This window comes from Cystoisospora suis, assembly GCF_002600585.1.
Source record: "Cystoisospora suis strain Wien I chromosome Unknown contig_4069, whole genome shotgun sequence".
NCBI lineage: Eukaryota > Apicomplexa > Conoidasida > Eucoccidiorida > Sarcocystidae > Cystoisospora > Cystoisospora suis.
Window position 1 is genome coordinate 23683 of NW_027156862.1, and position 21772 is coordinate 45454.

The window sequence follows — 21772 nt, forward strand, 5'->3', positions numbered from 1 at the left end:
TGAGGGAAGCCCCATCCTCACACCGTATCGGAACAGGTTGATACGCCCGTCCGTAGGGGGGTCCCAGGCGCTGTGGAACCCAGCATTGCCGGGCAGCAACGTGCCTAGAACCAGGCTCCGCAGTACAATCATAGGCCTAACGTGCTCTAACGCCCTACGTCTCCTACCTCGCGCTGTTGTAGTCGTTTGCTCTCACAACGGAAATCCACCTCTTTACTGAACATGGCACTGTCTGCAAACTATAGTGTGTTGCCCAAACTGCCAAGTGAAGGTGACGCGTCGGGCGAAGGCCCTCTGGCAACGCCTCTGGGGCGACTATACACGTCGTAAGAGCGCTCCGCGCCCACGTGCGTATCCGTGTACGAACGTCCTCCGCCAGTTAGAAATCGTTAACGCAGTGGCTTCGCTTGCCACCATCCGGGGGGCTGGTCACAGCGCACTACCTTCAGGGCGTGGGCGGACACAACCGTATGCAGACAGCAAGACTCAGACAAGCGGCAGGTTGTGGAGGCTGCCTGTCAGGGCCGCTCAAACGTCACTTCCTTCTCCAGGGGACTAACGCCATCAGAGGCAAGGCAAACGCATAATTTCGGATAGTCAGCGTATGCGAAGGACAGGCTCAAAGCAGGGGCAGTGTCGGCACGGCTAAACAACGTTGGCATACAAGACGATCAGATGGCACTAGTACATATAAGAGGACCACGGTCTCATGTATCCACCCATGTAGCCGCCGTAGGGCATGTAACCAGGGAACATCATTCCATAGCCGTAGAAACCGCCATAGCCAAAAGCTTGCATGCGTCGCCTTGAACTTTCTAAAGAAGCAATCTCGGGGAGGTCGTCCCCTTCGTACGACTCCTCTTCGCTGGAGGAGCCATCTTCATGCTCTTCGCTCTGGAGTACCGACTCATCAGGTTTCACGAAGTCGAGTTCTTCCTCAAAGTCCTCGGATCCCACGGTTTCCTCTGAAAGCTCATCTTGGACAAGTGTGTCTGGGGCTGAGTCAGGCTCGGGATCGGCAGCTTCGGAAGCACTGACTAAATAGCCCAAACTTATGCAGAAGATCAACAGTGCCAATTTAAAGGACAATACACGGCCGACAAGTGGCATTTTGTGAAGTCAAGATGTCAGGAGATCCGAGCAAGCTTATGCCGGCACCACCTTCAAAACCCACGAACGTACAATGCAGCCACCGAATACAGATTCCACGTAGGCTGCGCACTCTTCACACCGCAAGGAAAGAAAACCTCGTGGGTTGGGGCTGACTTGAATGCACTGCACACCAGAGTTTCTTTTTTGACCAGATGTCCACACTCTCGGACAGGGAGGCCGGGCCGCCTTGCGAGGAATGTCTCTACGTGCCGTCTTTGGTGTAGGACATCTACGGAGCCAGCAACTCGGAGGCTGAGTGGGAGTGCCTTGGATGCGATCCATCATTCCCACTGGGCCGCCTCATCCACTTGAGAATGCGCGGGTCCTTTGATGCCCTGACATGGCTTTCCCCGACTGATGTGTCTGGGGCGCCGCGGGTCTCCGATCCGCCTGTGGTTGGAACAGTCCTGTGTACTCTGCGCGCCACCGATTCCGCAGTAGCGTTGTTCTGCGACTCAAAAAGGAAACCCGGTTCACTGCCGACCAGTTCGCCATGTTTCCGAACTTCTTTCGAGAACACCGCAGTGGTGTTTGAGGTGAGCTTTCAGGGGTTTCAGCTTCCTGCGTAGTACTGAGTGCTACGATGATTGGAGTCTTGTTTCGGTCATGCCGGACTACTCACACCAGACAGTACATTGAAGTACAAGTATTCTTCCAGCAAAACGGCGCGTTCAGTGTTCAATAGTACGTGCTGGCCGCGTCAGACTGGAACCTGCCTCGGTTAGCGAAGTGACGCCATGGGCGTTCGATTCCGACCTCCAGTTACAGCGGCAGATGCGAAACGGGGACGTGGATTGGACTGATGCTGAAGCATGTACCATGGGTGTTGATCTAAGTAATACCTCGGGTTGTCAGCAGTGCTAGCTGATTTGTGTCAGCACAGACAGGGACGACTGGTCTGGTCGCTGTCTCGGAATTCTGCTCTGGGCTGGTTCCACACTGGGCTTCTGCAGTCCATGTGGCAGTCAAGCTTGCTTCAATTTCCCCTCGTATTTGTATCGTACACACTCGTCAGTTGCGTGTCCAACCTGCGTCAGTCCCCGCATGCACAGCGGCTCCAGACTGTCTTGCCTAACCGGATGGCATACTCGAAAACGAACGGAGCTCTCATGGAAAGAGGTGATAATCAGCAGGGACCCAAGAGAACGACAGCACTCGCAAGACAGAAGCACCTCGTAGAAACACCCTTAATAATGACACGTCATCACTAGGAACCTGGGGGAAGTTCAGCAAACTGACCAGCGAATTCAATCAAACACCTGCGAAGTGAACTAGGCTGCTGCTCACACATATACACATGGGTGGCATGAGTCCATCCTAACATGCAGTCACTGTGGGAGCGATGCCGACGGCATCTTTGACCAGGATAGCAACGGCAGCAGGGAGTTTCTTAATCAATCTAGCTGGGGGAGTCGGCATCATCGCCTTCCCCATTTTTGGTGAGATCCTGAGAAAGATCTTCCTCGTGATGAAGTATCCTGTCAAGTCCCTTTCTGCACTGGTTGACAATCCACTTTATCTCAGCGGGCTCCGGCTCCCCAATGACTTCCTTTCCGTCAAACGTGGTAATGCGTTTTGTGGCTGGATCGAAATACCCGTCTCCTGGAAGGCAGCAGACAGGCACACACCGCAAGGTGCGCAAGCGTATTCAGGCTGCTCCTGATTTCCCACTTCTTCCCGTAGTCACAAACCCTTGCAGAGAATCCCTTTCCCCCTTCTAGCCACTCTCCGCCAGCGGTCGTGGCAGCATGTCACCTGTATTGTACGTGCCGTAGGGGATTTCTTCCGCCTGCCCTTTGTTGGTCTGAAGCGCCATCCCACATGGTCGGAAACCGCCTTTAATCTCAGCATAGAACCGACGATCCTCCGGAATGATATAGTTCCAGTCGCTTGTCTTGTACTCCAAGTTATCGCTGAAGTAATACTTCCCGTTCGTCGCCTTCCCCCTTATCCATGTCGCCTTGTATCGTCCGCCATTAGGGTAAACAAGATCGCCTGGACTCACAAGAAACCAAAGTTGTTTCGCATCCCGCCACATCGCCAGCCGTAGAGACAAGCGTCGCTAAGGTGTTTCTCCTATGAGGTGGCCACTCAGCGCCGTCTTTTGTCACTAGGCTGCTGCAGAGGCATGGATTGCCAGGAACAGTCTCAGCCAGGGGGCACGGGGGCGAAGGGCGAACTACCAGGACCGGCAGCTCGCACTCGGCGGGGTATCGTCCTGGATCAACCCCCAGCACGGACAAGTTTTGTTGTCCTTCTCTGGAAAACAAATGCTGCTCTTCGGTGACTTTTCACGCGTGGCGCGTTGCTCAGAGCTGCCCTGCTCCGAAGCCTTAACAATGCCACTGAGGTCCGTCCACCAGGATAAGCCCCCATTTCTCTTCTCCTATGGCCGCGCGCATACACAACGACCCTAGAGCGTCTTACTGGTGGCACCGGATGTCGCACGCCGGGGGACTGGACGGAGTTTGAAGGCCGGATTCTGGGAATGTAGCTGCCATGGAGTGACTAAAACGTGATGCAACTGAGCAGCTAAACCGTACAGTCTCGAACACGACGGCTATGCCGGATGGCGTACCCAGGGGTCCTTGTGTTGAAAGGGACACCGGGAACTAGTTCAACCCCTGACAGTCTGCTTCAGTTGACAAGCACCACGGGGACATCTCTTCCCACTCTGACAGATTTACGTGGCCTTGGCATGCCAAGACGAGGGTATGGTTCCTATTGCCGTTGTGCTGAGCTGTGGAATGTCCTGTGTCGGTCCGAGCCACATTGAAAAATCCTGGCTACCAATTCCGACAGTGGAAGACCCTAATGCGTCATCTCCGGCTCCGCTGCTGCCTACCCTCGCCGTGGAAGTCCCCTTTATGGAACTGGCCCTCGTATACAACGCCGCTCGCAAACTTGTATCTGCCATGTCCCTCGAACCATCCGTTCTTGCACTCCCCCTGGAAGGAAGACCCTGTCCAGTCGCTTTGGTACTCCATCTCTTCACCGCACGGAAAAGTGATCGCACCCGACAGCAGCTGCTTAAACACCTGTAACTGCGATATACGCGCACTGATGCAGGATGTATCCTGCTTTGCGATTCTGAGGCTGTTGCCTGTCCCCTGACACTTCCGCGAGCAAACCTTACCCGCAGACGGCGCCTTCACTTTCTGTAAACGAGCATCACCCAGAGCGCTTTAGGGGCAACACAGACCCAGACGGTAGCAGCGGAGTACGTAAGCAACGGAAATCCGTGCATGCGCAGCGGCCCACCATAACAACATGCAACGAATTCGTAGTCCTGTGGCTTATTTTCCGGGAAGTGACACGTTTTTTCTCGTAGGTTACACCACTGTGAAGCGTAGCCTTTCTTGAATGCTGTGAAAGTGGCGATATTTCGAAGTTCTTATAGTCGGGTGAGCGCGGTGGAGCAAACCCGGCAAACGGAACGGCCGACGTCTGCTCTGTGTCGAACTCCTCGATCCCGCGATGAGACGTGCTCTCTTTCCAGTGCACGCGCAAGCGAATACTGGGCAGATCTCAGACGATAAGCACAGCTTGGTGCAGTTGCATCTTTACTAGGTTGTGCACCGAGTCCGACCTGCACCAAGAGATGCAAGTCGGTGCGATAGGATGGAGCTGTCACCAAAGTGTGGCGTTCTCACGGGTGACACTAATGGATGAGGAGCGCGGCCGCAAAATACCAAAAAAGTGCCGACGCTCGGTCGTGGTGACCAGCCACATTCTGCTTCTCAGCCTAGATCTGCGGTCGAACGAAAAATTCGTGCGTCCCTAGTTGCTTCCCATACAGAACCATAGCTTGCTGTCCTGTCCGTGTACAACCTGCTCTGCAGATAGGTGGGCGACCCCTCTGCAGCACTCCAGTGGTATCCGCTGGCACCCCATGTCACGGCTTCTTTCCGGCCGACCGCGCACGAGGCAGGCCTTCTAGCGTCTTACGGCACGAGGGGCAGGGCTCATTGCCGGCGTGCTTTCTGCGGTCACTCGGGCTGCTTACACGCTTGGTGAGGGGATAATGGGAAGGAGCCGCCACGGCGGAGAAATCGGGTGGGATGAGTACGGATCAGAAGAGAGACACCAAAGAAGCCACCGGCACGATCCCTACAGAGACACCCACAGGCGAGACTCCTACGATTATGAGTTCCCGCGCGACCATTACGTAACTGACCATCACCACGAAAGGAGATCGCGAAAGCATGACCGCGACCAGAGACACTATGGTGGTGATGCAGACAGGTCGTCGGAGTTTCGGAGGAGTTATTACGGCGATTCCTATCACGACAGGCACAAGAGAAAACGGTCTTCCAGACACCATCAGCGTGAGAGAGAAAGCAGCGCTCACCGGGCAGGGAGATATCGACATAGAGCCGACTCGCCTGAAGCGGATGCAGCGGAGGACAACCCGCGACGATCGAGAGGAGACGAAAGATGGGATGAGTCTCACAGACAAGTTGCAAACGGAGATTCCCGGGACCGCAGAAAAGGTCGCAAAACAGCACACGGGAACAAACAGCACCCGGAGCTCGAGGGTGAGCAGGACAGGAGACGAAGAGCTTTCACGTGAAGGTGCTGGGGACGAGCACTGAACTAGATGCGGCGGGAGACTGATTTATGCCAGGTAGCAATATGAAAGAAACGCAAGCCCTGACCTGGTTTCTTCTACTGTCGAAGACGTCTTTAGCGGAGGATCTTGCCGTAGTTTGACTGGGTTTCTCGATCGGCAGAGAGGCAACCTGTCTTACTTCGTCTTTTGCCGTCCCGGAGATCACGACACGTACACGGTACTGGAAGGTAGATGTGTATACCCGATTTTTCTTCAAAGGGCTGCTAACCGTGGCTGAGACGAGGCCCGGCTCACGCAAGTGTTACGTGCGCTACAGACACCTACGGGTCCTTCTCACAGAGCCGTCGAGTGTGTCGAATGCCGTAGCGGTCCGAGAGTAAGGAATTCGCATCTGACCGGCTTACCCACTTCCAGCCTGAGACACCATCTGAATCTGCCTGCAGAGGACTTTGAGGCGGGACTGGCAAAGCGTAGGCACTGCACGGACATCATGTTTCTCATCGTCTTCCTCATCGCGATCGCCGGGTCCGTGTTCGTCAGCGTCATTGCCTTTCAGAAAGGTCAGTCATCCAGCTTTGGACCGAAGCATTCTGTCCTTGTTTATCAAAGCGACAAGCGAGAGCTAGCTGGTTTTCCCTAATGCTCCAGCGGAGGGGGTGAACACTCTCCGGGCCATCGGCACGCTTCTAGGCTTTCCGGCCGGCGAAGCGGGTGGGGCTGTCCATGGCACGTTACGAGCATTGGTTTACCCACTGCACTGTCGCTAATGTATAACGTAGTTCTAGAGATCTCGGGGGGAGTCTCTGACGTGATCGGGGAGGGATTGATCTTGACCACTCTCTGACCTAGCTGTCGCACCTGTCGGTTCAGCACGCCTCGTTTTTTGGAGCGGCACTTGGTTTTACGTCTTCGTACGGGTCTGCAGGCGATCCAGCTCGTCTTCTTACAGGCCGTGACTTTGATGGAGCGTTCTGCGGACTGGCTGAGTTCAAGACCGAGGCGTATCCGCTGGTCGGCTACACACTCAATCTGCAACGGGTCTTGAGCTCCCCCAGCCAGTCAGAGTTCTCCGAGATGAACTATTCTCGTGGGTGTCCCCCCTGACCCCTACGTCCGTCAAACACCTCTTCCTGTGTCTCCCTCTCGAAGCGAACAGAGAAAGCTTCATCAGCAGTTAGTTTGGCTCCGGAATGAATGTAACACGCCGGACTGAACTGGCCGGTGCCAAGAGGCGAAGTGGCTGCCGGATCCTTCTCGAGGTTTGACGTGAGATACGAGAAGCAACACTACAGACCCTGTCCGGGACAATATCGTGGTACAAGGCGGTGCCTGTCTCACACGGCTCGGGAAAACAGTCCCGGTAACCCGTGGGGGAGTCAGTCGCCCCCTTCTTTATTTGCTCTTCCATGTCTCAGAGCTCGGAGATATGACCATTTTCAATGAGCCGCAGCATGTGATGGCATATCTGCAACCGGTATGCCTCGCGTCGTGCGTGACAATCAAGGACATTGAGACCCTTGCTGCTGGTGGTTCTCAGAGAAAAGTAGTAATATCGGTCGACGGCAAGGGTAAGCCGTTCGCACTCCATACAGACGAACACTGTTGGTAGGCCCGTTGTTTCTGAGGCAGGCCCGAAGGGTCTATTGTTTAGGCGTAGCCTTGGAGGTAGTATGGCACTTCTAGGAGGCTTTCCTGAGAGCTGGGAACTCAACTGTAGAGCTGGCGATAGTCGCGCAGCTGCAGCCTGGAAAAGCCTAGTTCTCTTTAGTTGAAATGCGAGGCGACCGAGCTGGTGCTTTGGTCTGAATGCGCGTGTGCTCAAACCTCAGAGAAGGAGATTCCTGCTTTGGACCATCATTCCTGCCCCTACGCCGATGAAATGTGCGTCGTGCCGCCCTTTCCGGCAGCTCTGTGTAAGTCGCCCAACACCAGCATCCCTGTTGTCGGGCCGTTCTCCGGTCGCTACCAGGTCTTCCGATAACCGTCAATCCGCCCAGTGTGACATTTGACTGCAGACGCAGCAGCTGCCAGGAGGTTTGCATCACCTTTTTCAGTTTTAAAAGAGGCAGTTAGTATCCGCTCTCCTGTTAGCCACATTCAGCAAATCGTCAGCTGTCTGGCCCGTCTTTCGTTTCGATGATCATGGACCGGGCACGACCCCAGAGAACGCCAGAGGTAGCGCGCGGTTACAGGCTATGCCATGCGTGTTCATATTATATGCCCTGCTTCTCAGACATGGGAAGCTTCTGCGTGCCGGCCCTGGTTGAGCACGACACCATCTTCTTTCCATTCAGCGCCTACGTTCCGAAGCGACTTGCTGCCGGCTGGCAGCTCATCGTTCAGGACCTCTCTACGAGCTGGCCAGCAATCGTGATGTGTGGTGGCTGTGCGTGCATCATTGCGTGAGTTTGGAGCGCCACACAAACACCTAATAGTGAACAATACTCCGTCTCATTTTCTTGTCCAAGAACCAAACGCGATTTGCCGGCGTCTCGCATTGTACTAGACTCGCTGCGCGCACAGCTATCGGCAGCCCTGATCTTTTTGGAAATTCCCACCCCCCTGCTGGTGTAGCAGACACGACAGGGAACAATGCCTCTGTGGTCATCAGGCCAGTCGCTCAGAACGGGGCAGATGGTCGCTTCGTCTTGAAACCACCAAATCGAAAAAGGTCCTCACTTGAAGCTGTACAACCCTGGACTAGCGGCCACTATACGAGGCTACCCCGCAGTGCGGAGCAGAACAAGGAAAACAAACAGCGGCGAATCCAGCCGTTCCGGTTCTCAAGCTCGTCAGACTAGGAGGGTCGGGCTGGCATCAACAGGTCATGTCCCAGCCAGAGAAAACGCTGAGACCCTTCGTCGCTTTCTTGTTATTGCTGTTCAGCCTCCTTTGGCAGGCTGTCTTGCGGTGGGTCGGAGGTTCAATTGTTTACATCTCCATTTCTCTGTTCCTTGGGGTCATCATTGCCTCCGGAGGGGTGGGCATGTGGTTCGTGCACTCCGAGGCGGTTCCCGCTGAGTCGGTGCGCCCAGGCGATGTGCCCTCCGGAACTGTTGTCGCATCGATCTGGATAGAGGTGCTGCGTTACGCCAGCTACATTGTTCTAGGTAGGTAGACCCAGCGATACCCTAAAACTCCCTGGTTCCGTTCCAGCCGGCAGAGCCATACGGAAGCACCGCTGGAAAGGCGGCACCACCTTGTGCATCTGAACCGCATCCAAATTTATGACAGGTCTCAACTGGTAATCCGGTGGTTGTGGGGGTCGTAGGCAACAGACTGACACTTGACACTTCTCTCAAATTTCCTTCGATTGAGACCGGGAGTACTTTCCCGCCATGACCCCGATAAATCGCCTGACAAAATGCCTTCCATTCACTACATTCTACAGTAACTAGAAAGTTTTTTTGTTGCTAAGAACTCCGTAGAACGTCAAGACACTTAATCCGGCTGGCTTGCTTATCACTGGCACGCATCGTCGTACGGGCGGAGTAGACTCGTCTGTCTGGGAGGAATTTAGCGTTCTTTGCAGTGAAGTCTCTGCCTTGAATGCTACCAGTCTGGCTTCAATGGAGCACCGTGGATTGCTACCCCGTCAGCAAAGCTGGCACTTGGTTTGCGGGACATGTTAGCAGCGGTGTTTTCTCTTACCTGTAGGTCTTGGCGCCGTTTTTGCCATTCTCTTGCTTTTTCTTACTAGGCGTATTCGAGAAGGTGTGGCGATAAGCAAGGTGAGCACTGGGGCGAGTACAGTTTCGGCGGGTCACCTTATCTGTTCTAAGCAGCCGGAAACCACTTGGGCATATCTTTGTCCGGGGTACCCAATGTAGGTAGCAGCTGTTCTTTGGATCAAGAGCGAATTCTTTGTGTTATCCCTCCTCAGCTTGAACAGCAACAACTGTCCGAGCGATACAAAGGAAGAAGTGAAGAGCACGTGACGAATGCCGGAACTCTAGTGTATCCACCGTTCCCTTGTCTGCATACTTTCGCTCATCTGTACGGGATGCCTCGTGCGTGAGCCAGACGGGGGCAGCCACGTCATATAGCTTCCGTAGCCCCGGTGTATCTGACGTGGCTGTATGGTCGCCATCTTCTATTGTGAACCTTGCGAAACTTCTTTTGTCTGTAGGTCTCCGCGATGTTCGTGTATCACAAGCCTACGGTCGTCTCCGTGCCTTTTTGTGTGCTGATCATCTACATCGCGTACCTCTGCTACTGGTTGTACACCGCAGCCTGCTTGATTACAGCTGTCGATATCCTCCCCGACAATGTCAACGCCATTATAGGTGGCTCCCAGCCTTCTCTTTCTCTGTATCATCATGCCAACTACCAAAGTGGTCCTGCTTTTCCCTCACTATCTTCTTCCAATCTGCGGGCCGTTCTTAACCCACCGGAAAACACGACTTCTTCCACTTTGGTCGACAACACTAATCTGTCAGCTTCAAGTGTCACGGTTCCGGAGTCCTCTGCTACCCCACACACAATGAAGAAAACCAAGCGCAGGAGCCGTCAACCTCCTCAATTGCTTACGGAAAACCCCGCTGGCACTCCACCCTTCACACCGGCTCCGGTGTCACACGGGAACGTCTCTGCACAGCCTTATCCCGTGGTGGCACCCGAGATTGCAGAATCAAGTCTAGCACACAGCCCGGTATTGTCTAAAGAAAAAGAGAACTACACGCCCGGACGTTCGGATTCAACGCACACATCACTTCGACAGGGAGTATATCGGAATGCAGTCCGAAGCGCGCCGTTGCCGTCTATTCATCCGGGGGTATTCCGCCCAACAACGGGGACAAGCACAGCACCTCCCTGGAACTACTTCCCCGATGTTCCCGTTGAACGATATCCCGGAGAAACTTACTTTCCTCCTCAGACTCCACGTAGCTCTCGCAAGGCCAACGAAGCGCCTCCGCCTGATCCGGAGCTCTTCGTGTTGAATCCCGAGCTGCTGAATCCAGCTATGTCTGCGGAGCTAGCTGCCATGGGGAACCTCAATACCGAGATACAGAATCCATGGCAACAGAGACCAGTCGGGAGGCAAGACTCTGCAGAGCGCATGCAAAGACGTGGCGTTCTTACCCCGGACCCCTGGGTACGTCAAAACGAAAAGACTCTGCGTGGAACGAAGAAAGGAAGGGACTTCTCAAGATTTATGACTTGCATGTCTTCACCATTGCAGCCCTTCACTCTGGGCCCGTCTTTAGGGCGGCGGCGGTGAAATCCAACAGGCAGTATGGCCTGCCTGGAAATACTAGGGGACCCCCTGTACCCGGCTACCTGGAGACGGTTCGATGGACCATCAACTTTCCTGCTAGTATCCAGCAGTGTAAAAGTCTCCACGGAGCTGGATAGAGCCGGCAAGCTGTGTGCGGTTACACCTTGTCTTCGCTGAAGGAACGAGGGCATTCTTCTCACTTCCTGCCCACAGATGGCTCGGTTACGAGTCGGAATTTGTCCGCACCATCAGCTTTCTAAATACTCTCGAAATCGGCCTTTGGCATACCAACTCATACTTCCATGCACGTATCTCCAGTCCCCCGTTGTATCCTACACTTGTGGGTGGCTTATCATGACGGACGTGTATGTGAACTTCACAAAACTGCTACGGAAGAAGCTCCCGACAAACGATACATACCCCTGTTCTTTTTACACTTCCTCACACTACGCATCCTATCACGACCCATCATAAACTCGCACCTTCTTTTTTCTGGTCTTACTTGGCTCGTTCTCCAGGGTAAACTGCGTTTCGTGGAAGCTCTCCTCGACCCCAGCAAGCCGTCTCCCATGGAGATAGCTTCGCTGTATTACTCGAGCCAAGACGCGATTGTCGATGCTCAGGGGATAGTGGCAGAATTTACTAAGCGAGTCCAGCTAAATGAAACGACTATGAATCTGCTCTGGTAAGAGTAACAACCGAGATGGCGCAGCCGAGACAAGCCCGTTTTCAGAACATATTTCTTCGGACTCGGACAGGCATTTAGCCCCACCTAAACGAAAACAATGAACTTTCCTTTTGCCGGAGAACGAAGAGGGAGTTGCCATTCTCCGATCTCGATTCCTCAGGCCCTGAGGCGTCACGGTGAACTTGAAGGATGTGCGAAACACTCGATGTTCTTTCGCTCTGCTGACTACGCTCACCTCGGGTCGACTAGCACTATGCCACCGGCATCTTGAAAGCGTCTGCGTAATCCGGCAGGCAACTTCCTTCGTTATACAGCTCAACCGGACAAGTTGCAAATTGTGTGTACACTCGAGAGGCAAACAGAAACAAAGAGAAAGACCAATCTCGTTACGTATTCTGATATGCTACAATGCTTATTTTATCTTCTTCCGCCTGGTTGTTCAGTTCATGACACCCTGCTGTGTTTCTTGCTTCTTTCTCTCTCTTCTTTTCAGGTTTCATATTTTCATTCTTTTGTGGGTGTACTGTTTTCTTCATGCATTCAACCAGGTAGAACTCGCGCCTATCTTCCTTCTTCGCATGGAGAGAACACCAATCAGTCGATCGTACGACCCACAGAAAATTTCGAGATGAATTTGCCGCTCTGAAGCATAGGACCAGCGACACACCGGGGAGACAAGCCTCCGAAAAAACTAGCACCCTTACACATTGCCTACAGATGTACGTCTGTTAGCTCTAGACTGATGTTGTTCTTAAGATATTTGAGACTCAGCTTGAACACGTCTACACTCCGGAAAGGAAGAGTAGAGAGACCAGGCTCTTTATCAAAAAGACGCTTCAAGCTTCACTCTTTCGAGTTTCCGTACTCTTCAGCTCCGGTCGTCGAATTGGCTGGGTGCTCCAGTATTCGACCAGACATTGGTAGACCCCTGTTTCACCAGTTTTTCCTGTCTCTATCTCCTTCCTTATCTAGTTTCGCTTCAGAATGCCCTGCATGAGTCGCGTGACTTGCTAAGGTAAAGAAATTCTGCACGTTACAATGTTCTTCCCTTTGATGCGGTCGAATTGCTCTTGCATGGCTCGATCTCCCCTTCCCTGAAAGAAAGTCCTTTGGAGCTGAACAGTCTAGCTCCCTAAATCTCCTGCAGTACTTAGTTTACCTGCGAGTGTTTTAGCTCCTTTGCTTTTTGTCTTGCCCTTTTGGAACGCTGTTAGATTGTACTAGCAGGAGCGGTTGCACGCTGGTATTTCATCCCCGAAGATTCAAGGGGCAAGAAGCGATCGCGAGGTAAATTTCAAAAGAGTGTCTTCTTCAATGGTTTGTGATGCGTTAAAACTCTTCTCGATCTCCCTTTCTACGCCGCCGTGTACCTTCCGTACAGTGCAAGAAAAGAGAATAAGCAGACTTCCCGTGACCGTCTCTCGCTTGAAAGGAGAAGAAAGATGTGAAATCTGACGTTGCCTACACCCCAGAAAGCACACGTCCAGAGAGCAATGAAGTCGTCTATAGAACACTGAAACACACCTGTACACAACTACATAAGACCAGGGAAATAAAGACACGTGTATGTATACACATGTGGATCTTGTCCGCGATGCCTTTCTTTCCTTCAGCAGTGCATCTAAATTCCCTATCCCTAGGTCTTTCACTAACTCTCCCGACAATAAAGACCCGTCTCCTATGTGCCAGGCTTCTGCTGAACTGAGGTAACACGGCATTGAATGGAGGAAAGATGAACTTCTTCATTCTATGCGCTATGACAAGCATCTTGTCTTCGAGTTGTTCCCTCAAAGAGTCAATCTGTGTTCGCCGTCGCATGTATTTGACTACAGGCGTTATCTGTAAATCCTGGGCGGTTGCGGTCAACTATCATCTGGGTAGCCTTGCATTCGGCTCTTTTATTCTTGCTTCTATCAAACTCTGCAAGGTAAACGAGAAGATGATGATTTCTCCTGGTCCTGTGTTATCTTCGCGCAACTGTGAAAGTTTTCTCTCAAAAGCATAGAAGAGGGTTCTCTTTCCTGCGAAGTCTGTCGGTCTGAGAAAGTGCTGCGTTGAGACCAGCTCGGGAGCACAGCGTTTACTATGGATGATTTTCTAGAAAAGAAAGATATAAAAGTCGAAAGCGAGGTCTGCCAATCATTCAAACCACGGGGTGCCTTAGTTCCCCTAGTCGCGAGGTGTATGTACACCACCGCAGATGGAAAACAAGATTACCAGCCTTTTTCTGTATGTTCAACTTTCTTTCCGTAGAATCTTTGTGTTATTTTTTCACTTCAGTATGCCAACAAGCATACTTATCAATCACTTTCTTGAATAATCTAAACCCTTCTCACATATCACTCCCGAATGACAGCTCAACCTCCATTACTCAGACCTCGCCCTCCAAGAGAATTTAGACACGTCTACAGCTCTCTCTAAATAGATAGAAGCTTATGCTCAAAGAATCAGATGGTTTATGTCGTTCCCCTGTAAATTCTTAGACAACCTCACCTGTTTCCTTTCTTTAGATGAGATTCTCTGCAAACTGGAAGGAAACACAATCCTACGTCCAGCCACCTTCTATACGGTTGGAAGGTGAATAGTATAGATACGTATATATATATATATATACATCTGTGTATTTCAAGAAACTCACTCATCAGAAATACACAGATGTATGCGTATATATGTATATATGTATGCATATATATATAGTTCTACACTTTCCAAGAGTATAGAAGACTGAATGTAGGATGTGTTTCCATTCAATCTGCGAGATGATTTCTAAGAAGCTTTCTAATTTCTTCTTTGTCTGGTCCTTCTTTTGCTTTCCTACCTCACCTTCATCTAAGGTTGTCTTAGGAGAAAAGTGCGAAAATGAACACCCGCAATTGCCCCTCCTTCCCTGGTGACAGAGCAAGAAGCCTCCTAGACAACATAAACGTGGCTTGAATCGAAGATGTACTTCTTCTACAAGTTCTCTTCCCTTCAGATAGATCTACACAGTGTGACCTACTTGTCGTTTTTCCTCCTTGTCTTTGATTGTTTTTCTTCAGTGGATTTTGAAGTATCTCGCAGCTCAACAGCGTCATATCAATGCTGTAGGATCAGCGAAGGCTTGTACGAAGTGCTCGCCGTGTGGAGTTGGAGTTCTTCTCTCGAAGGCATCGGCATGCAATGGGGTCTGGGTATCTCTGATAGGAATTCTTGGCTATCTTGTCAAGTGTTTTGAGAAATGTATTGAATTTCTCGATCGACACGCTTTCATTCAGGTAGATACACGAAGAACACAAAGAGAAAGGAAGAGCATAAGAAAGATTTATTCTATAGGAGATAGGAGCGTCGAGTCTGGGTTGTGTCGATGGATGATCTACGAGAAGCACACATACTATACATATAGACTATGAACGATCATATGCAAGATGTCTCCTTGCATGGACGTGTACATACACCTCATGTATCTTCTTGTCAGTTCATTGAGGGAAACTAGAGAGACAAGAGAGAGAATAGCCATCTCTCTTCCGTGAGAGTTCCTCGAGACAGAGAAGGTTATCTAATGTATGAAGGGAAGATAGAGAGGAATGGATACAAGGTGAAAAGAAGAAGACTTGGCTGTTCTTCATAAATATACTTTCTCATGCTGGTCTTCTCTCTTCTCTTCAGCTTGATGAAAGCCTCCTGTCTGTAATACAAGAAAGACAGTATGAGGTGTATATACACCTCACTCACACGAGACACCTCGAATGAACCTGTACAGTTTCAGAGAAGAAGAATTCGATCTCTTCTCTTCATTCGCTTGTCACCTTCTCTACTGAATTTCTATCTTTGGAACTTCCCTTCTTCGAAAAGAACATCTCGAAGATAAACACCATTATTGGGCTTCATTTCTTTCCCTCCTAGCCTTCTCTTTTCTCCTTTTCTCTCTCCCGTGTCTCTCACTTTCTCTACCACTCCTAAAGTGTAGAGTAGAAGCCAAGACAGGCCTATGACTCGTTAAAGACTTCGTTCTTTCTTATCTTTTTCTCCTTTCCTGTCTCTTTCTTTCTTTTTAATCTCTTCCTATCTTTTCTAATTCTTTCTATCTTTCTTTCTAATCTCTTTGTTTCTCTCTTTCTTTTTTCCTTCTTTTCTTTTCACTAGGTGGCATTGAAAGGGAAGAATTTCTGTCGTTCGGCCAAGACAGCTTTTGGGATTTTCATGCAAAATCCTGCTCGTATAGCCGTGGCGCTATTTCTCGGGAAGTCGATCTCTTTCATCGGAGGTATTGTTATTTCAGCTCTCTCTACAGTAAGTACAGTCTCTCTCTCGTTCTCCTTCTCTTCCTCTTTCTTCTTCTCTCTCTCTCGGCTTATAGAGTGAGTGGCCCCTGCCTAGATCGTTTGAGAGGTCCCCCACCCCCTTTGTGACTTCTCTAGAGCCGTCTTTTCGTCGTATCTCTCTATGCAACAACAACTACCATTCGAACACACCTGGAAACGCATGTCTACAGGGGTATGGCAAGGGAGACTTATCTCCTTCCTATGCTATGGATGTATTCGATACTCTATTTGCATGCAAGCAAAGACAATAACTCCTCAGACCTACGCAAAGATGAATAAAGTGAACTCGAGAAAGGCATTTTTCTTGTTCAAGAAACTTCTCTCTCATCCCTTCGACATGTCTGGAATGTCTTCTTTCTTACACACTTCTTTCCACGAGAGAAACAGCTGATCCATCAGTCAAGCTAATCTCTTATCTCTAATGAATAACGTAAGGGCGCTATGTATGCACGAATTGCAGACCTAGAATATCTTCTCTATACACCTACCTAGATGCGTAACAAGATACTTCGCCGTCATATACGATGACGTGCGGCACTACTGTCTACCTCCCTACATGTATATGCATACCCTACATACATACCTATATCTATAGAGAGAGGAAGAAGCTCCGATCTCACATATCTCTATATAGAGTGACGAAAGAATCGCCTTTCTCTATGACAACATAAACGCTTTTCTCCATTGTAGAAATGTAACGTTTCAACAAGTGATTTGGACTTCTATTGTAGAAGAAGCAGAAGTCGTGAAGATTCTACCAAGATCTCTCAGGATGGCTTCAGCTCTTCTTCTTCTTCTTCTTGCCAACACACCAGGCGTCACACTCATCAGCATATCTCCAGTACTTTCTTTCTTTTCTTCCTTCCTTTCCTTTTCTTGTCAACTGCGCCTTACAGACAGCAGGATTTTTCATCACCCGTCAGCTGTATGGCTCTAGGCTCAATTCTCTCGTCCCTCCTACAGTAGGTTGCGGGGTGATCAGTTTGCTTGTCGGTATTCTCTTTCAAGAGGTTTATCGGTCTACCATTGCTGCATGCATTCACTGCTACATCGCAGGTAAGGAATCTTAACCTCCGCACTCATAGGAAAGACATGAAAGATCGGGCGGGCCTTCTCTCGTGTCAGAGATGAAAAATTACAAGCGGCTCTTTCTCTCTTGGCTGAAATATATATATATATATATATACAGGGATGTGTATACATGCTATGTATACATACATATGGATGTATACATACATCGTTCTCTCTCTATATCTGTATATGTGCAGAGGCCCTCTAATTGAGACAGATTTTTGCATACATCTCTGCTTGTATGGGCAGCCCCTCACATCGTGTCCTGACCGGCAATCTAGAGATGAATGAATGGGGTGTCTGTACAGCTCAAAGTATATCAGCTGGAGCTGCTTACCTAGTCATTATAGAGCATCATTATACATGTGCTACGTATCATGCATACGGCTGTATAGAGGACGTCACTCTGTGTATATACAGCATAGACTTCTGTAATACCTACCCAGGTAGAGGACGTAAGAATGTCTGCACGTGTATATCTATATGTAATGGATAGATATGAATGTGTGCATGTATAGGAGCAGAAAAAAGCCTCTTCCTTTCTTCAAACAACGAAGAAGATCTCACCTCTTTTGGAATCTATCTATCTATCTACTTTGCTTCATTTCTGTATTCTTATCTTCCTCTTTCCCTTTATGTCTCTCTTTCTCTTTTTTCAGATCAGCATATAAGTAGGAAACTCGCGCGTCCTCCTGTCTATACACCCGAGCCACTCCGTAAATTTCTTCACTACAAAGAAGAAGAAGAACACGAACGAGAAAAGCACTGAATGAACTCGAGAAGAAGCCGACCCATTCAAGTCTTTCCCGCTCCTCTCGCTCCCCCCTCCAGACGTACAGAGGCACATCTATCTATATGCATATATGGGTTTATAGATATATGCATATGAATAGATACACACAGACAAAAATCTCTTTCTTTCTTTCTTTCCTTCCATTCAGTTCATTTTCCGTGACTATGAAAGAGAAACAGACCATCTTCATCCATACATTTGTATTTTTGTCTTCTCTTTTCAGTTCATGAGAGCCTTTTAGAGGGACGCACTTCAAGAAGCGATGAAAGTATGTATGTCTCTTAACTGAATGCAGAGAGCTTCTCTCTTCCTCGAACAAGAAGAAGAACCTCTCTCTTTCTTTCTTAAGTCTGCTAAGAGCCTGCGATCACCTCCCCTCCCCTGCATGCAAACCGAGAAGAAGCCGACATATCGTCGACGAAGAGAGAAAGAGAAGAAAGAAAAGAAGAAAAAGAGAAGAAGAAAGAAGATAGAACAGCGAGAGAGAGAAGAAAGAGAGAAAGTAGAGTGTCACTAGATAAAGATGTGATACCGAATAGATAAGAAGAGATGAGATAAATCATAGCTAAGAAAACGTTCCTTTCGACAAGAATATCTTCTTTTTGTACCTATCGTAACTACATGCCTTGAACGGAAGCTCGTCAACCTTTGCTAAGATATCAGACAGAAGAAATTGTCTTCTCTTCTCTACGAAAGATAAAGAAGAACAACGAGAAGAAGGAGAAGAGAAACGAAGAGATCGGCGGCCTTGACTAGGCGGGGGAGTGGATAGCGAAGAAGAAGAGGAAAAGACGGTAGTTCTCTCTTCTCTTTCAGGCAACGTATCTGCAAGGCCAAGACACTGTTCTTTTTTGTCGACTTATGAAAAAGATGAACAAGAGAGAAGAAAGTAAAGAAAAGAAGAAAGTCAAACTCGAGAAGAATGGATAGAAAAGACAAGAAGAATCAAAACGCCACGCCAAAACACTTCACACTTTCTTCTTCTTCTTTTTCCTCTTCTTCTTCTTACACTTAGAGGAACCCCTCTATTCAGACACTGCATAACCTATACAGAAACACTCTCTCTTTCTCTCTCTCTTAACTTTCTTGCAGACGTACACATGTAGATGCATATGTGTACAGATAGATAGAGAGAGAGAGTGATAGGCGAGGGAGATTTGCTTCATTAAGAGATAGAGGAGACCTGCCATCTTCTATCACCCACACACGAGGAATCTCCACAAAGACCTAGAGCTCTTCAAGTACTGCCTGGTATGCTAAGGTTGTCTGGTATACACGCCTACATATAAGTAGAAATGTATATTGTGACTTTATTCTCTTTCTAGTCGCCAAGACGTTGAAGGCCCTCTCTAAAGTATTTCACTAGAAGACTGGTACTCTCTCTTCCTTTCTCGGGTGTACATACACTGTACACACACAGGTGGACTAGGTGAAGACAATCCCTCCTGAATCGATCTTCATATCTTTCTTGGTGTGTCTCATTCGCTAGAAGACACCTTTTCACTCCAAGCAAAGAGATGAGAAGAAACAAACTGAATGGATATGGAAGAAGAGAAGAAAAAGAAGAAGAACAATGTAGAAAGAAAGAAAGGAGCAGAAGAGCTAAGTTGGCTGACGGTGTTCACGCCCTTCTCCCTCCCTCAGGAACTTCCATGCAAAAGTTCATCCATCGAACATCTGAAAAAGAGAAGAAATGCATGCACGCATGCATGCAAAATAGAAGAGAAGAAGATAAAGAAAGCGATAGAAAAAGAAAGAAAGAAATACGAAAGAAAGACGGGGAGAAGAAGAATAAGCTAAGTCGTGTCTACATAAACTCACACATACATATTCATACATTCGTAGATACATCTTCATAGACGAGAATCTGACTGTGTCAAAACTTCAGTATTACAGACAGAGGGAGAGAGAGAACAGTGCGATAAGTGAGAAAGATAGACAAGTAGAAAAAGAAGAAAAAGAGAGGTTTCTTTCTTCTTCTTCTTCGGTCTCCTCTACCATCACCTTCTACAGAGGTGTATCTCTTTCTACACACGAAGAGTCTCTACATATACATGTACGTATATACATATAGATAGCAACTCCAATACACATTCTATACCTCTCTCTCCCTCTACATATATGGATCTCCAAGCATACAAGGACTTACACGCACCTACACCTCCCTATGCTTCTATATACATACATCCATCTACATACACGTATCTACACATCCATATCGATTTATCTCCCTGTATGCATGCGCTTTCTCTCTTGTATTCCCTCTGAGATGTATGTGAAGAAGAAGAAGAGAATTTTCACCCCGCAAAAAAGAAGAGAAGAGAAGAGACCCTCACACACAAACCTCACCAACGGAAAAAGAAGCACTATGTCTCTCCGTATCTTTACATATAGAGAAAGATATAGATATAAATATATATAGATAGATAAATATATGTGTACACACATATGCATATACAAGTATGTATGCCTGTACGTATGTGCGTGCGTATGTAAGGATGCATGTATGAATGTATGTGTAGATAGCCACTGTATGGATAGATATATATATGCCGGGGTGAGAGGCTGTATGAAGGCGTCATACCCGAGACGCGTAAGAAGCTCTGCTCGACGTAGTTCATAGAAGATCTTCTCAACACCTAGGAGGCACAGAGAGAGAGAGAGAGAAAGCAAGAGACGAAAAGAAAGAGCAAGATCGAGAAGGAGAGAGAAGAAGAAAGAAAAGAAGAAACGCATAACTGCTGAAGAAAGAGAAATACGTACACAGGAAAAGAAAGAAGTCTGTCTCTCATGAATGACTAGAGAAGAAAAAGAATGAAGAGAAGACGATAGTGAAGAAAAGAACATGAAAGGACAGAGGAATTGTCATAAAGAGTGTCATTAAAAAATGCATGCACCCGTAGATCTCTTTCTCATTCTCTACGACGAAAAGTAGAACCGGAGCGAGAAGAAAAAGAAGATCTAACTTCTCCAAAGACGGAGAAGAAGAGAGATCTCCGCCGTCGTTGATCGTATGCCCCTCATCTTCTTCTTCTTCTATTTCTTCTCTCTCTGTCTCTTCTTCTCTCTCTCTACAAAGGTACCTGCCTATCGGATCTGTCCCGACGGAGGTATCCACGTCTACTGCTTTCCTGACAAGAGGCGCTTCTCACGGGAGACAGAGAAGATGAAAGAGAGATAGAGAAAGACGGTAAAGAGAAAAAAGAAGATTCTTGAACAGAGAGTATCAGGAAGAGACAATCTCTCTCTCTTTCATTCTTTCCTTCTACGACGTGTTTCCTTTTCTGCAGAAAGATATAAAAAGGAGATGAGAAAGCATTCTCTCTTGTTCTTTTAACTCTCCTTACTTCTTGCTTTATAGGCTTTGATCATTCGAAACTCTTCCATAGGGTCTTCAATATCTAGACCAAACATTGACGGATCTGCACCTCTCCCGCCTGAAGAAAAAAAGCAAAAGAAGAAGGAGAAGAGAGACGAATGAAAGAGAAGGAAGAAAAGAGATCGAAACAGAAGAATAGAAGGATGGTGTATGCGGGCGAGCTAGTGCTCTCCTCTCCGCTTTGCAAAACAAAACGATAATCTACGATCTTCTCCTCCTTTTCTTTTAGAATGAAGGCATCCCGACAACTTCTGCATCCCTCCTGCTACGCGAGAGAGAAGAAAAGAAAGAAGAGAATATCTTTCTCTACATGTTCTGAAAGAGAGAATAGCCCAATCGTGCCTAATCTTTCATGATCTCTCTCAAGACGTAGAGATGTATCTGCATATGCATGCACGGACAGAACGCTGTACTTTTGTATGTGCATGCGAATGCATGAAGAGAGAAGATGAAGAAGAGAAGAGATGTACACATGTAGATTTCTATCTAAGGAAATATGTATGAATGAACGAATGGTGAAAGAAGAAGAGAATAGATACATTTGCAGACACATGGAGATACCACTTTAGATATGTATGAACAGACGGATGAAAAAGA

At 48.6% G+C, this 21772-nt stretch overlaps 4 protein-coding genes across 4 annotated transcripts; 1 reads left to right on the forward strand and 3 right to left on the reverse strand.

Moving 5' to 3' along the window:
* Nucleotides 1–687: 687 nt before the first annotated feature.
* On the reverse strand, nucleotides 688–1377 carry CSUI_007608 (uncharacterized protein; the record flags this gene model as incomplete). Its single annotated transcript, XM_068067753.1, has 1 exon — nucleotides 688–1377. A coding segment is annotated over exon 1 (423 nt), but the record flags the coding sequence as incomplete, so codon positions are not given.
* A 758-nt stretch (nucleotides 1378–2135) lies between these two features.
* Nucleotides 2136–4563, reverse strand: CSUI_007609 (uncharacterized protein; the record flags this gene model as incomplete). Its single annotated transcript, XM_068067754.1, has 2 exons — nucleotides 2136–3147; nucleotides 4289–4563. A coding segment is annotated over one exon (240 nt), but the record flags the coding sequence as incomplete, so codon positions are not given.
* An 830-nt stretch (nucleotides 4564–5393) lies between these two features.
* CSUI_007610 (uncharacterized protein) lies at nucleotides 5394–18339 on the forward strand (the record flags this gene model as incomplete). Its single annotated transcript, XM_068067755.1, has 18 exons — nucleotides 5394–5690; nucleotides 6042–6285; nucleotides 6651–6812; nucleotides 7141–7293; nucleotides 7959–8127; nucleotides 8612–8835; nucleotides 9383–9456; nucleotides 9855–10820; nucleotides 11462–11628; nucleotides 12125–12179; nucleotides 12846–12918; nucleotides 13464–13558; nucleotides 14670–14885; nucleotides 15754–15900; nucleotides 16829–16988; nucleotides 17663–17719; nucleotides 18020–18064; nucleotides 18155–18339. The coding sequence occupies exons 1-18, from the start codon at nucleotides 5547–5549 to the stop codon at nucleotides 18337–18339; spliced, it is 3336 nt and encodes a 1111-aa protein (XP_067920272.1). The 5' UTR covers nucleotides 5394–5546.
* CSUI_007611 (uncharacterized protein) lies at nucleotides 17430–21233 on the reverse strand. The gene is made up of 3 exons (XM_068067756.1): nucleotides 21144–21233; nucleotides 20381–20435; nucleotides 17430–19473 (listed from the first exon to the last, which is right to left on the reverse strand). Exon 3 carries the CDS (start codon nucleotides 18357–18359, stop codon nucleotides 18150–18152), a length of 210 nt encoding a protein of 69 aa, XP_067920273.1. The 5' UTR covers nucleotides 18360–19473; nucleotides 20381–20435; nucleotides 21144–21233; the 3' UTR covers nucleotides 17430–18149.
* Nucleotides 21234–21772: the final 539 nt, after the last annotated feature.